Consider the following 15,792-nt stretch of genomic DNA (forward strand, 5'->3'; position numbering starts at 1 on the left):
GCAGCAACTGAGGCTATCCAATTGCAAACCAGGCAACGAACAATGTTTTCTATAACACGAGATTAAGACCAACTCCAACTAACTTTCCAGAGATACTACAGCAGATGTTTATTTTCTGTTTTTAGCACTGCAACTGCCAAAAATATTAAGATTAATTGGTTCTAGCAGTTACATACCTATATATATATATATATATATATATTTAAGGGTATCATTGCTGTTGCCTTAAAACATGTAGGGAAGTATATGACATTGGTTGTGCACCAACTATGAACCCAGAACCTGCTTCTTCAAAAGTGGAGGCAAGGACCTATAAATCTCTAAGAACAGAGAACACCACTTCCAAACTGCCACAGTGAACTAAAATAATGAATTTTTAAAAATACTTTCCTAAATTCAATCTATACTGCAAACAGATTATATTTTTCAATACATGGATTTTTGTAGCCTTATGCTCCAAGACATAGTCTTGTCATCGGTCCCTTGAATTAGCAGTTTTTAGAACCAATTGATAAATCTAAACTTAACAACTGCTAATGCCTTCAAGCTTCATGGAGTTTAGGGAAAATAGTAATAGTTTGCACTGCTACTAGGCTGTTGCTTTTGTGACTCCACATCAAGAATAAAAAAAGAAAAACAAGACAGAATTTTACTTCAAAATAATTAGTATCAGATAATCAGTAATTTTATTTTTAAAACTCTGTCAGTGCAAGCATGTAGACTTTCCAACTATTTACGTTTGCAGTCTGGAGCAAAGGTTTATGCTATAAATCAGCCTAAGGACACACTACAGCAGTACTATGGCTTTGACAAGGCTTCAAAGAGGAAAAAGTAAAGAAAAGAAACAGCCAAAATTAGTTCTTGTACTACAAGCAAAAAAAACACAGTGACTTTCTCAGTCACTTCCTTACAGGATAAGGAGCACTTCTCAAATGGTATCAGAAGAAAACAGCTGTGACAAATAACCAGTTTTCTTCATCTCATATCTATAAAACAGTTTACAGAGTTTTTCTTCCCACAGCAGATTACAAACTCAACACAAAACTAATTTAGATTTTCCCATTAGGAAAAGGGAACCAGTTTCATCCAAGTCTTACAGGAAACATGGAAGTGTTTCAAATTCAACAAGTGAGTTTCTGACCAAACCAGTATTTACTACAATTAGCTCATTAGTTGTAATTCTTACAGTAAGAGACTATCTATCCATCCAGGGCAGCCTACACTCACTCGAGTGCTCATTTATTTTCCTCTAACATCACAGCGATTGCAATCAGGAAAATTCCTCTTACACCCATTGCAAACATCCCCTCAGTTCACAATTAGCATAATACTAACATTAATGAACAGCACTGAACATCTTTTTAGACATATTCCATTATGTACAAGAAGGAACAACCCAACCAGTAAATCTGGCACATTTTTCCATTTTTTTTGCTTTTTCCCTTCCCTCCTGAAGAACTCTGATCAGCACCTGTGTGCCAACACTGAAGCCACCGTGTACTTCAACAGCCTACTCTTCTGAAGCAAAGTCATTCTGGCAAGACTGAAGAACCAAAATATCAATCTGTTTTGGCACAAAATTAAGCGGGCACAGAATACTCCACCTTCCTTATAAAGCTCAATATTACAAGGCTAAGTATCCAGTTATATTTTTAAAGAGAACAGTAAGGGCTTGCTTAAAACAGTGTTCCTCCCTCCCTTTATAAACCTAGTCAAGAGATACAATTCTAACACTAATAGCTGGCTATTCCCTTCTCCTGTCCTGGCTCTGAGAAGCAGAGAGAAGGTATTAAGACATATTTGTGGCTGCCCTGATGCACCTACCTGATATAGGGATCCCTCCCAGACCTGTGCTGTGCTGTGGTGGGAGATTCAAGTCCAAGAAATTACTATTTGAGGTGGGATTTGCTGTGTGGTTCAAGTGCATGATGCTATTGCGTGGGAAGGCCATCCAAGGATAGCGAGCTGCTTGGCCTGGAAAACTGAAGGAGTTGTAAACTGCTCGGTGCTGTTGAAACTGCGGGAACCTCTGTGGCATGACTGGAAAGGTGCTACTGAGAGAGTTGGCATTTGCGGGAGCAGCAGGATGCAGAAATCCAGAGCCTGGCCCTTTGGCAGCTGTAGTGTGTGGGGTGGGGTTCTGAAGAGATGTGGGCGAGAGGGAAGGTTGGTCTTGGACTGACAGTTCCTTCTCAATCAGGTCTGCTAAGGCTTTGCGGGTGATGTCAAAGGGGTCAAACCCTAAGTCGTCCTCTTGCTGTTTGGAGGAACCAAACCCAAAAGCTGCTTGCCAGTCTGTAGAGGAGGACACTGGTATAGTTTCTGTTGGAGAACAACAAGATGGAGAATTAGCAACTAATTATCCGTACAAAAACTTCCGCCCGGATGGAATTAAGTCTGTTACCAGTTAACTTTCATGTAACGCTTCTTTACACATTCCCCAAAGGAGCACCCTATTCATCAGCTAAGATCTCCATTTTCACGGATCAAGCTACGCAAAGTGTTAGTATCTTTGTTACAGAATTTGTCAGAGCCTAGATGACTGACTCCCTTTGCCAATGTAGTATTTTCAGTAATAGCTGAGTGCAGAAAGAAATCAGTGCACACTTGTTTGAAGCTGTTCTAATACCCATGTTCCTTAACTGAAGTGTAAGCAGAAATTCCTAGTTTTAAAGTTACTATTCTCTTAATTACTTTGCTTTCAGTATTAATGCTATGCTTCTGCTCTGCAAAAAGGTAGGGGGGAAAGATGATACCTCTTAGAAATATTTGTAAGTAGTGATAAAAATGTATTTCAGTGAAGAAAAACAAACTGGTGTGAAGTCTACACCTTGATAAATGAAGAAAGTAACATCTTGCAATGCAGTTTCTAAGTGTTTTGACACAGAATAGCAAAAATGAGTTACAGGAGCTTTATAGTTTTAATTTGTAATTTGTTTCATTATACTGTTCTACGTTATTTTGTTTAGGCTCAATGGATGCTGGCTGTAACTTCACAGTAATTTTCTTCACAACCAGGCTAGAGAAAATTGAGGTCTACAAGGAGCTGTCACTTACAACACTTACTCCCTCTGCTGGTAGGGAACCTTGCTAATATTATGCTCAGAGAAGCCTCTCTCGCAGAGCAAATTTAGCATATTACCACAGATTTCAGAATTAAAAGTGCTGCTGGACAAAAATATTCTTCATATTCTGTTTTAAATAGCAATAACACATGTGATACTAATTATAAAATAAACAGAATCTCTACCATCTGGAGGTTGTCTCTCACTTAATCCTCACAAAATCAACATGTATGTACCTCAAAGCAGCAGGTAATTTCCTAATTAATGAATATTATTTACAAATGGGATTATCACATCCAGAATAGCATCAAAAGATTAACCACTAAGAGCAACTGTATCCCAAAGTATAACTAAATTCTCTTTATCATCTGTATCATTTCACTTAATTTTCTAGCGTGTCTCAGATGGATGATATGTGAGCTCCTAAATACTGTTAACATTCCCAACAGTATATATGTGCAACTTGTAACAGTTTTCATATGAAGTGATATTTCATAGCAAAATCACTAGAGAAGTGGATGTAGCCAACTTACAGTTGCTGCAATTAACTATTTCCACCCTTTCTCTCAAAGATAAAGATCAGTCAACTTCATATAAATATGCAGTATGATAAGAAATATTAAATAGCAATGCACTATTTCTGATGTTGGAATTATAGAAGAGATTACACCAACATATCCTGACATGATGTATTTTCTTCATTCCCAACAGAAACCTGAAATTCTAATATTAAGCATACTTGCTACTTGTCCTATTATTTAGGAAGGCACTTAGCAAAGAAAAAAAAGGAACTCTTGAAAAAAAAAAAACTAGAAAGTTAGAAGAGACGCTCTTATAGAATAGTCTTAAAAGACTGAAATCTAGACAGTTGGAAAACAGTAGTTTTTTTGTTTTTGTTTTTTTTTTTTTTTAAAAAAAGAAGAAACCCTTACGTCAGTGCAATTCATCTATAGCTTTTGTGAAGTTGGGGGGGGGGGCGGAATAATAAAACCTGGACTTTTTGGTGTCACAATTTTGGACATCAGTTACAAGACCAAGCAACACCAGCAAGGTAACCAAAGCTCCTTACCTGATGTGAAGAGGCTCTGTGGTTCTGGTGCTGTGGGCCAGTCATTGGAAGTCTGTGGAGAGCTGGGGAACGGAGGGAGCCCACTGGGGATGGGGTTGGGGTGCCGAAAGTTGTCAGAGAAGAGCGACTGTGATTCTGTTACAGCCCCTTCGAATGGGGACCGTGCACTGTGATTAGATGAACTGATGGGTATGACTGGATTGGGTTTTGATAAACCGGGTGGTGGTGAAGGTGTGTCACTGTTTGTCATCTGCAGGCAAAGCAAAGAGAAAGGACATTGTATTGACTATATTCAAAGTAGGGTTTGCTACTACACTTGAGACTTCCTCAAAACTTTCGGCTGTCATTAGTTTAACTAATACATACAATGTTTAACATCGAATCAACTAGAGGCAGCATTTTGCAATTTTGTCCAAAATCATAATTTTCTTCTAAAAGTAACTGCTTCTCAAAGCACAAGCGTCATCAGGCCCTTAGCCAAACTCAGTTTGTACTTTCATAGCCTTTATCTTTGTCTTACCTGCTGAGAGCTGTCACCATTTCCTATACTGAGGGAATCGGAAGGTTTGTCGATAGGGCTAGAAAAGCAGGAGGGGAAAAAAGTCAGTAATATACTCCAGTATATGAAGTGAACAATTGCTTTTCAGTGATACAAATATCTCGAAATAAAAACAAAATTAACTTTCCAGACTTAAAAAGGAAAAAAGCACACTTGTGACATTGCTTTCAACCCTGAGCACTCCACCCGTTTGCCATATATTGCATCTTCACCCCCCTACTCTCCTCTCCATTCTGCTTGTTGACTGCCCTGTTAAGGAACGAAAGGAAAGTTTTAAACACCTTCCAAGTTACTGTGCCATTTCAAAAGACAGGATTATTGTCCTATGGCAGCACTCTATTTTGTAGTTAGCTCCATCTGTTCTGGAAGAAAATTTGGAAACAGCTATGTTTCCCCATATCGAAATTCTTAATTCCCACACACATCCTATATAAATCTGAGGAGAAATAAGAGATTAAAATTGACCTAACCAGTCTATCCTGGTAGTAAGTTTCCCATCAGCCTTTAAGCTTTAACAAGCAGAAATTAGTTCGAAAGTGTAGAACAGATTTTGTTCTGTCAATGACAAAGGAGGGAAAAAACAGAGGAAAAGACAAGGTATTTAAAAGACAAAGGAAACAGGAAAAAAAGAGCAAAAAAAAAAAAAAAAAAAAAAAGAGAAAACCACTTCAGAAAACTGTTTGCTGTTCAGTTGGAATGCACACCTCAGGGTTCAAGATTGACAGTCATTTATGAGCAGCCTTCATTCTGCTACATTTTCTACTACTCAACATTGCTAGCTTCAGTTCAGATGAAAACCACTGCTTTATAACCTACAGTTGCTTTCACCTTATCTACTCATAAGAAGCACTATGCAAAAGTATCGGGCTGCACAGCCCAAAAGCCAAATCCTTTTAAAGGCAAGTTAGAATTATTAATTAAATGTCAAAACTATAAATTAAATATCAAAACGTGACACAAGTCAAATTACAGGCATGTTTTGTTAGTACAAAACAGCTTTTATTTATTTATTTTTTTAAACTAAGTGCAGACTTTGGAACCTACCAACACTTTGTTTTCAAACACCCCCTAAAGTCTGCAGAGAGCCACTATCACGGTTCAAAATTTGAAAGATTCCTCCTCCCCTCCATATTTGTTCTTCACAGCACATAATAGTTAGAATCCAAACATGGAATTAACTCTTCTTTGCAAGCAAGCACTACTCCAGAACACCCAACTACTTTCTGTTCAGTGGCTCAATGGCCCGAGAAGGTTATTCCACTTCGAACAATCTGCTGCACGTTAATAGTTTCCAAACACCTACAAAGAATTTTGTTGTTGACTCCTCACTAAACAATCATTCCCCCCGGGAAAAGAAGCAACTGAAACATCAGCTCTACAAGACCACTGAGAGAAGGACACAGCCTCAGACTGTACTAGTGACAGACAATCCCTATTATACTTGAACTTGCTTACGAACCCTTCGATTATCAAATGGGCTACCAACCCTCCAAAACGAGCAGGATTTATTATCCATGGGTTATAGCATTTTCACATAAGCTTAGTATTTTTTTTTTCATAAAAGAGAAAAAGAAAGCTACATGCCAATATTGAGATGCAACTATAGCATCTCTGATGATGACTTGGTGGGACTGCTATTGAGTCTAAAAGGGAGACACGACTTCCAACAGCATTCTTCATTGCAATACCAGTACATTGGTTCAATATTGATTTAGAATGAAGATCAGCAACACCACTTTCTGGAATACTGCAGTTTACCTTGGCATTTTCCCATCCAACATCTGAATGAGCCCAACAGATACACCTAAGGGGTCCAAGAGAAATGAATAATATGACTGCAGACCACCATTAAAACTGCCAGTGATGCTTACGATGGAAGAGAACACCAATTCTACGCAAGGAGGGCATCCCAAGAGGGCAAAAAAAGCTGGTTAGCAATAAGGAAGTTACTGCAAGCAGATGAATTGCCTCCTCTACACAAACGGGTCTCAGTTGATCTGCTGCCCTGTTTTTCCTGCTCTGAGTGGTAATCGGGAAACTCCTTACCTCTGCAGTTGCGTTTCTAGAAAACACTGCTGTGAAGAGATGACAAACATTCAGCCTAGCATTTAGCTTCTTGCTCTTGAGGCTTTTCCAAGTGACAAGCCTACTGGAACATAGCAACTAGTGTATTATTTTAGTGGGAAGTTCCATATAGAAATGAAGGATTTAGTTCTGGCTTAGATCATGCCCTGTTGTGGGCAGCTGTATAAATTTTTGACAGAGTGGTGATTCAATTCCCCTCAGCCCTTACCTGTACCATCACTTACTAATTTATTGTTAGGGTATTCCTGCCCAATTTGCCAATCAGGTTTTTCTTTTTGACATGGGCTAGATTAAAGCCCAGGATTTTCATTGATCTGATCAGGATTTGAATCCAGCTCTCCAACCAGAGAAGCTGGAGAATCATTCCCTCCACACCAATCAGTGAGAGAGAAAGCGAGCTATCTGAAGTATAAAAGGCAGCACAATTACCCGAAATCTGAGTCTGCACCATCTGGAGTCATGTGTTCTGGGTCTGTGCCATTTTCTAATATGGGAGGCGTTTTCCTGTGTTCCATTGTAAAACCGTTGGCTGATCTACTTGAACTCTGTAATGATGGCCAGGCATCTTTGTTATTACTGTTGGGTCTGGAAAAAGGCAAGAGTAAAAAAAGAAGAGTTCAAGTTATGAAGAAAGTGTTTTTAAAAATTGTAAGCACCCAGGAAATGGATCCGTGTGCCAGACAATCCCTAAGGACAGATTTATATGGATATTGTTTCTCAGATTTTAAGTGGTGGTGATTGAAAAAACAAATCGGGGAGGTGGGGAGGAACCAAAGGGGAGAGAAAAGACTGGGCAGAACTCCGTTTTCTTCACTGAATACGTCACTGCACTGCCAACACTAAAGTCCACACTTGTCCAATTAGAAAAACCCACCAACAGTTTGTTTCAGGTATCAAAACCTATGTGCATATATATGTGTGTGTGTGTGTGTGTGTGTGTGTGTGTGTGTATAGCATCTAAAATTATGGGCTTTATCCCAGAAAGTGTCTTGAAGTTTCATCAACCTTGAACTAAACCTCCCATTTATTGAGTACTTTTATATTCCAGGCTGTCTCAGGCCTTGCCAACAGATTTTCTGCCTGTACAGGAGTCCACAGCATCACCGGACCATGACACCAGCCTGACCAGGATACTGTTCATTCAAGCTACCGCTCATTTCACTTTTAGCTTACAACATAATTACTTGTCTTATAATGAAATAAGGCAAAGGTTTGTTTCACAGAGCACATTTGATCTGCAGGAGAAGCTCAAGAAAGGACTCAAAGCAGAACTTCCTGCTGAAGAGAGTTGCATTTAGATAAAGTGAAGCCAGCTGCTTTAACAACCATAACTAAATGTATTTAAGTTTACTGTCACCCACTAGCCCTACAATCTTAATACAAAAGATAATCTTAATTTCTCCCATTTTTCTCTATTAATTTTAGACTTTCATCTGCTTCAATTGGTATTTTTCAGTATTCAAGTGCTGCCTTTAAAATGAACAAACTTTCAAAAAAATATACAAACCATACACACTTACTACATGGCCCACATTTATTCTCCCTCCCTAGGTAAATTCTGTAATTTACCGGTCAGAATCAGGAAATTTCCTGTAGCTGCTTATAACAATTAGAATGTTTTCTATTCTGGAGAAGAAAGAAAAAAAAAATGAACGAAAAACATCCACACACCTGGATATCCCCAAATCTCAGTTAGGATTTTAAGATCTGTTATTTTGCCTCCATCTACTCTCAGATGTACACATACCTACATAATGTGTACAGAAATGAAAGACTTAAATTCCTGATGCCATCTTCATGCTGCCACATTTGAAATAAGTTAGATTTTCTTTTTCCAACACTTGCCTTTAGCATCAAAAGAGAAGTTCTGTGAATACAACCTTTCAAGTTAGGCCAGAAATGCAAAAAAAGCATTTATACAAAGTCTAAGAGACCGTTCTCTGAATTACTGGATCTTATTAAGGGACACCTTTTATCTACAACTCAACTTCTGCTAGATTCTAAAGTAAAACTGAAACTCTCCACACCAGAAACACAAGTGACCACAAAGCCATCCCAGGCGCTTCAGTAAACTGATTTATCAGTGACTTGGACAAAAGAAAGAAATTAATTGGTTAGGAAGTCGTCAGGGGCAGACACGCACATCAGGTCTCCAGCTGCACACAGTACCGATGGGAAAGACTTGAAGAATTGTTTCAAAACCCAACCTGTAAGAAGAAAGGGACTTTGCTACCCAAAAGATGATGCCCATCATTTAGTGAAGAGCAGATTCGACACTGCAGTGACACTGTTGAGGTAGCAAGTTAAATCAGCTACAAACCATTTGCAGCCTTTACAGAAAAGGCCATTCGTCCCCCGTGTCCAAAAACTGCCAAATGATGGCACTACAGACTGCCCAATTTTCAACTCAGAATTGCTTTCTTAAGGCTTAAAAGCTTGCTGCAGGTTCAGATGGAGCATTCCCTCCTCTCTGGTATCATTTGCTTTGTTAGCATCTAATTAGGTTTGAAATTAAGATTAGTTTGGACTTTAAAAATAAAATAAATCAACATGCAAACGACGCACTAAGTGGTGTATTTGCTTTATGTGGAGCTCTCTTCCTTCCAAGTCAATATTGAACCAGTGCCCAACACACAACAAGATATGACAGTCCTTCAGAAAAGGCCACCTGGAGGTCCTGGCCACTTCAGTCAAAAATATGACACTTCCTGTAAAAGCAAGGGAGGATAATCTCAGTCCACTAGTTGGATTCCATTTCCAGGAGTTGGATTTTCTACCCTCAGGCTCCCCTAGCAATAGTTTAGATACAGTATCCACTTCCTTCCTAAGGAGCTGTGCAGTGATACCAATGACAAAAATGAGCACTCAGTAAACTGGCCCATAACAAAAACCTTGACCACAAAGCCAATGTGCACAAGTGAAAATGAACTTCTACAGTCTTTCCTTCCCTTCTTATTACAAAAATCCTATAAAAAGGAGAGCAATTAGCAGCTTTCATTTATTCATCTCAAATTTAACATTTAAGTAGATGATTCACAAGAATCATCTTTACGCTTTCATTTATCCTTGCACTATTGTACTCCTGTGGACAGAAAACTTTTCAAAACCTACTGGATAAAAGACTACTGCAATAGAAAAGGAGAAGTACAATCTGCAGTTAAAATACACCATGAAAGCTACACCATTTCACTGAAGCTACACCGAAGGCAGGAAGTCTTCAATTAACATCCTGTGAATTCTTAACCACATAACAGGAAAAAGAAAGTCCGATTATTTTAACTTCCAGTTTCCAAGGTCTTTACAGTTAAAGAATGTACTTGAAATCATGATATAAAAACACAACAAAAAAACACAATGCCAAGATAGTAATGTGCCCCAGTTGTGACTGCATAGTGTGCATTTGTCACAGCCACCATACCATAAAAGGTATTTATATTTTACATATTACAACATTTATACAATTATGAAATACAAGGTCCTTCTTTTTCAGAATGAAAACACCCAATTCTGACTTAGCACATTCAAAGCTTACAGTAGGAATTTATTTATTAGGACTCACGCTGAGTCAGTATTAGAACCAAGTGGTGCATATTTCACCACCTGTACAGAGACAGCTGGTATCTGGGTTTATCACATAACGAGCACTAGACTAGCGTAGGCGAGTTTGGGGATGCAGTAGGAAGAACTTGTTTTTGCAGGATTAACCAGAAGGAAGGCACTGCCAGGCAGCCCGCGTCAGTACTTACACATCATACCTCTGCAGTGCTGTCACTTTGTTTTTGTTCTTGTCAACTGTACCCGTAGATAACTGGAGAAAGTTGGGGTTTAGTTTGTATAATTCTTGCAGTAGTTTCTGTTCATATTCCTGGTGCTTACCCGCCTAGAGAAAGGAAAACACGTAGCGAATTAGGTCTTAAGGTTTTATATACACACAACACTTGTTCCAAATTTATTATACATACACTATACACACACACACAAACACTATATTTATACAAATAATTTACACATTTAAAGAAAGTTTATTCGCTAACAAAGAGTTTTGTTTTAAGGATAGAAGCATAATGTTTGTGACAATGAATGAACAACAATCATTCTCATTAAATGGACACGTAAGTCCAATGATAACATCCAAAACCTCAGAAAACTGATGACTGAGTTCACAGAACTGTCACAGCTGTGTAATTCCTAATCATATATATACACATCCATATATTTTAAAAAGCTTAACAAATATAACAAGGTACAGGAAAGGAAGGTTAATTTACGTCACCAAGATCAAGTATCACCCACTTAAGAGTTATGACGGAACTACACATGAAACTGCAGAACTACTGGCCAAGATATGCAACCTGACAGTTTTAAATGACAGTTGTGGCAGAAGACTTGTATACAGCCAATGAAACTGTCTTCTATAAAAAGGCTGTCAAAGGGATCCTGGAAACTACAGACTGAGGTCAACTTCCATCCTTTCACAACGAAAAAAAATAAGCTGTCCTAAGGATTAGAGGAAAGGTTCAACAGCTTCAAGTTGATTAAAAGATAGAACGATGAAGGTAGTGCTTACTGGTAACTCTTCCAGATGCAAAGAAATTAAAAAATGCAGGATTGATGACTGGGACTGATTTCACATGCTTGCATCAGCAAGCAGGAGAAAGGGGAGTGAACTGCAAATTCTGTTCACTGGCAAGGCTAAACTACTTTGGGTAGGAAACTTCTTGTTGATATTGAGGAGTTCCAGAAGAACCTCACAAAACTCGACTAATAGGCAAAAGGTGGCAAAAGAACTTCAGAGAAATACAGGGTAACATAGGGGAAAAAATGCTGGTACTGCCAGCCTGGATGTTTTAATTATTAGAAAAAAAGAACCAAAAAAGCAATCACCTCCTGCCCCAAACACACACTGATACTCCCTGCCCATCCAGGAGGGCAGCTACATGGATCTTTGCCCATGTGTTGGGCATGATGCACATTCAGCCTGGTTTCTGCACCTCAAGGAACGTGCACTCCAGGCAGTTACAGCAAATGCACAAAACTGCAACTAAAATGATCACAGGTTCAGAATAGTTGATTCACATAAAAGTTTAAAGTTCAGAAACTTTACAATTCGGAGTGAAGGCAGCTGAGTAAGGCAAGATCAATTTTTATAGCAGCACATAGTATAGTAATGGATAAGCTGAAAGCAAAGCCTTTATTGACCAAGTACTGCAATGCTAAAAGGCATAACCAGTATCAGCAGGTTCAAAATGGATTAAGTAAATTCATGACTGACAGGGCTCTATACAAGCCACTAAGAAGCCTCAGCAGGAATATACCCTCAAACATGCCTGTGCACTATGCACGTGCACTTAACTTGAAATGGTGAGGGAAATATGGAAAAATGAGCTGCAGAAATGCTGTCACTATCTGAGATATATACATACATATATATATGTATAATATATACCTGAACACACATACACACACACAGGGACTATTCCTGCTAGAGCAGGGTACTTTTTCTGAAAATCTGGCTGAAGTCCTCAGAAACAACAGATAATCTACAAAAAAAATGTAAGAGATACAGATATTTCTCCCTCATTTTAGAACGACCTATCAAAACTGAATTGCAATCTACTTGTATAACATTTGTGATAGCATTGGGGAGGAGGGGGTGGGGACTACGTGCTCCATGGATAGACCACATGTGAATATCTTCTATTACAGCATAGCATGGATGCAAAATGGACATATTTGAGATTTAAGTTTGAAAGCTGCACAGCGCTCTATACAGATAAACAAATTCAGACTGAAAAGACAGTTCTTCAGACTGTACCATCCTTAAGGCAGTTAAGCTATAAATTTACTTGCTTCCTTACTCTAAATAAGAATTTTGCAAATGCTATGACTAAGAAAAACAAAACAAGAGCAAGCAAACACACACCACCACATTACTTGACAACAGTATTATGCTTTGTTATAGTTATCCACAATGTTGTAATTGAAATTTTTTCTATACTTTTTACAGGCTAAAAACATTATTAAAATTTAGACGTGTGCTCACACCACCAGTAGCAAGGCAGGAAAATGATCATATTCATAAAACCACCAAGAAAATCTAGATTTGCCTTACTTTTTCCACTGAGATTCAAAGTAACAAATGCTACCTTGCATCCCTATGAGAAAAGGCACATTGTAGGTTATTTGAATTCTTGGTTAAGAGCTTGCCTCCACCCGTTTAAGCACTCCAACACTTAAAGTTTTCATTGTAGTGCTTTTAAAGGCTGCCAAGTAGTCCACCAACTACCAACTTCTCATACCCAATTTGTTAAGCATCTTTTGCAACTCAAAATTCATTTTTGCCACAACAGTCAAAGGCAGAACACATTATACAAATTCCAGAATAAGCTATATACAGCAAAATATCTATGTGCTACAGTTCACACATTTTCCATTATTTACACCCACCTGCATTTCTTCTTTTGTGAAACTGGCTGCTTCATCTCCCAGCTCATGTAGATACATGCAGTCTGGCTTTGGACACTGCATATTCTTTAGAAAATAACTGCAGTATTTTGTTGTACCTAATGATGCCTGAAGAATAGAAAAGAAAAAAAAACAGTTGAATAAAGTTCAGCAAGAGTCCTATTTACAGTACAAGGAAATAAGAAACATACTTCTAAAAATAGTTTCTTCCTCAAAACCAGAGTTTCATCAAAATTATTTTTTGATCAAACTAGAACTTGTTTACAAAAAAACACATTACCTAAGTAAATTTTAATTATATTCACATCTAAATAAATTCCAAAAGAGATGCTTAGTTAATATTTGCATTCCTATTCACAAGGAACTGAATAACAAAGGCTGTAATGATTAATTTGTATTACATTAGTCCATTTAAAATTTGGTATCAAGGACATTAGATTTTTTAATAGCCACCATTTTGGCTAAGTCAACATGCACACTTGTTTACATAGGCACCAAAATGTAATACTTAATTCTCCCATGGAGTCTTTGAGAAGTTTCGTTTGTTTTTGTCTGTTTTTTTTTTGTTTTGCTTTTTTAAAGTCCTGTAAGATCCCAGCATGGATTTTAAAATGGTCAAGTACAAAACAGGTCTCATTGGTTTTACAGAGATATTAGTATTAGAGTGCAAAACAAGTGAAAGCTTAGTGCAGGGGGTAGGAGAGAGGGAAGTCAGTCCAATAACAAGGAAGTGAAGCACATTTATGAGGGAAGGAGGAAAAAAAAAAAAAAAAAAAAAAAAAAAAGCACCAACATCCAACAGCAAAACAGATTTGTTACCATAGTTAACTTTAAACCTCTCCATAATAAACCTGGGCTTTATTTCTGGAACTGCCTATTTCTATTAATATGAATGAAGACGGGATGCCTATGACAGTGACAGATTTACCACCACAGGAATTGTTTGGGAGCACAGTTCACAGGGCATTAACATACTAGAAAGTTTGAATGAGGAGAAACCTAAGGCTCATGTAATGCCACCAAGATTACTGCAGAAGTATATTCCTCCTTAATAACACTCCATGTCTTTGGATTGTAGAAGTGTTCTGCAAAAGCAAGTATCAGGTTTTCACACCATGGTTCTAAGCTACACAGCAAAAGATTCATGTGGCAAAGTGAAGGGAGGCATTTCTTCTGCTCAGCTACTGCTTTTAAGATGTTATTAGCCAAACCCCTATCAGCTGAGAGCTCACTAAATTTCAACAGCATGATTAATACTTGGAAAATAGGTCAAAAATCAGTAACTCACTTAACTGGACATTTTTGTTCACAAGCACAAACCTATCTACAGAAATAAAATCTTAAAATACACATTGATATTAGTGTGCTAAAACATATGGATGAGAATGTAAAAATATTATCACCTTAAGTGTTCTGCCGTCTACCACCACGTTATTGACACACTGTATGGCTCTGAGAGCATCTTCTGACCGAATGTAGGTTACATATGCACTGGCACTTGGACCCTAGAAAGAAAACATACCTTTATTTTTTTTTCCCTCTGGAAAGACGAAATATTTGTATGGCAACTTGTTTTCTAAACTGCTATATTCAGACATTATTAAAAGGAAAGTGACAAAAACATTAAACTTAAATTTAGGTGTGTAGTTGTACCTTAAAATGGGAAACAGCAAATAAATGGCATACTGCTGCTTGTTTGAAGGTCTTACCTGTCGCCTGCTTTTTAAACTTTTCTATTTGCTCTCTGTATCTTGCAGCCAAACTTTGAGAGTCTGATAGGCAATGGCCCCGTTACTGACTGAAATCCGAGTTCTACAATATTGTACGTTCTCTTTTTACTCCTTTAACCTACTGCTTACTCAGAAATAGGGAGCCCATATACACTCCAAACCATCTTTTTCTTAAAAAGGATAAAATCACAAGAGCTTTTACAGACTTACCTGTGACCCTGCATATGATGTGCTGTTATTAATGACAACTTTGTGTATTTTGCCAAACTTCCCAAAATATTCCGGTCGTTTCAAAACCTATAAGAAAAGAGAAGTGAAGCAGTTTATCAGAAGATTAACTTTAATAGATTTGTCATTGTTCTAGGTAACTATGCCACCAGGATCTCCAATAAAAACAGGTCTTTTCAAATAAGGAAAGCATGTACACTTGTTCCCCAATGAAAGAGATTGTCATTTAAAACATGAATTTATGTTCCAACTGCAATAAAGAACCAGAATGAGGCATATTCCACAGTATATGTTGAATTTAAGTTTCTTAAGTACAGGAAGACAAAGCACAAGACTTCCAAGGGTCAAGAAAAGAGACTTTAGAATCAGCACTGCACTGCAATGAATGAATGGATATCAAATCCCCCAAGGGAAAAAACAAAACAAAACACACATGTCATTGCATCAGTTAGTGGTAACACCACTTAGCGATCCCATGAAAAGCAGAAACATCTGCAGCACATTAAGCACCTTTGTTGAACAATGCCTACATGTAGGACAGCAAACTTGAGCACGTGCCTTATACATAGTACTAAAAGCTGGTATTTCTCT

General features: G+C 37.9%; 1 protein-coding gene across 6 annotated transcripts in view; it reads right to left on the minus strand.

The window, feature by feature from the left end:
* Nucleotides 1–15,792, minus strand: part of CNOT4 (CCR4-NOT transcription complex subunit 4) — a 71,910-nt gene that overhangs the window by 15,306 nt on the left and 40,812 nt on the right. For 2 of the 6 annotated variants that reach the window (XM_088532876.1, XM_088532877.1), the window contains 8 exons: nucleotides 15,184–15,270; nucleotides 14,647–14,748; nucleotides 13,226–13,351; nucleotides 10,534–10,658; nucleotides 7,208–7,363; nucleotides 4,655–4,712; nucleotides 4,135–4,384; nucleotides 1,825–2,322 (listed from right to left, as the gene is read on the minus strand). In XM_088532876.1, the coding sequence (XP_088389002.1) occupies nucleotides 1,825–2,322; nucleotides 4,135–4,384; nucleotides 4,655–4,712; nucleotides 7,208–7,363; nucleotides 10,534–10,658; nucleotides 13,226–13,351; nucleotides 14,647–14,748; nucleotides 15,184–15,270 (1,402 nt within the window). Of the gene's footprint in view, nucleotides 1–1,824; nucleotides 2,323–4,134; nucleotides 4,385–4,654; nucleotides 4,713–7,207; nucleotides 7,364–10,524; nucleotides 10,659–13,225; nucleotides 13,352–14,646; nucleotides 14,749–15,183; nucleotides 15,271–15,792 lie in introns of all 6 variants that reach the window. The other 4 variants (XM_010212896.2, XM_010212893.2, XM_010212895.2 and 1 more) reach the window with 2 other exon arrangements.

Source organism: Tinamus guttatus, unplaced genomic scaffold (genome assembly GCF_059628265.1).
Source record: "Tinamus guttatus ecotype Peru unplaced genomic scaffold, ASM5962826v1 Tinamus_guttatus_pri_ptg000472l, whole genome shotgun sequence".
Taxonomy (NCBI): Eukaryota; Metazoa; Chordata; class Aves; order Tinamiformes; family Tinamidae; genus Tinamus; species Tinamus guttatus.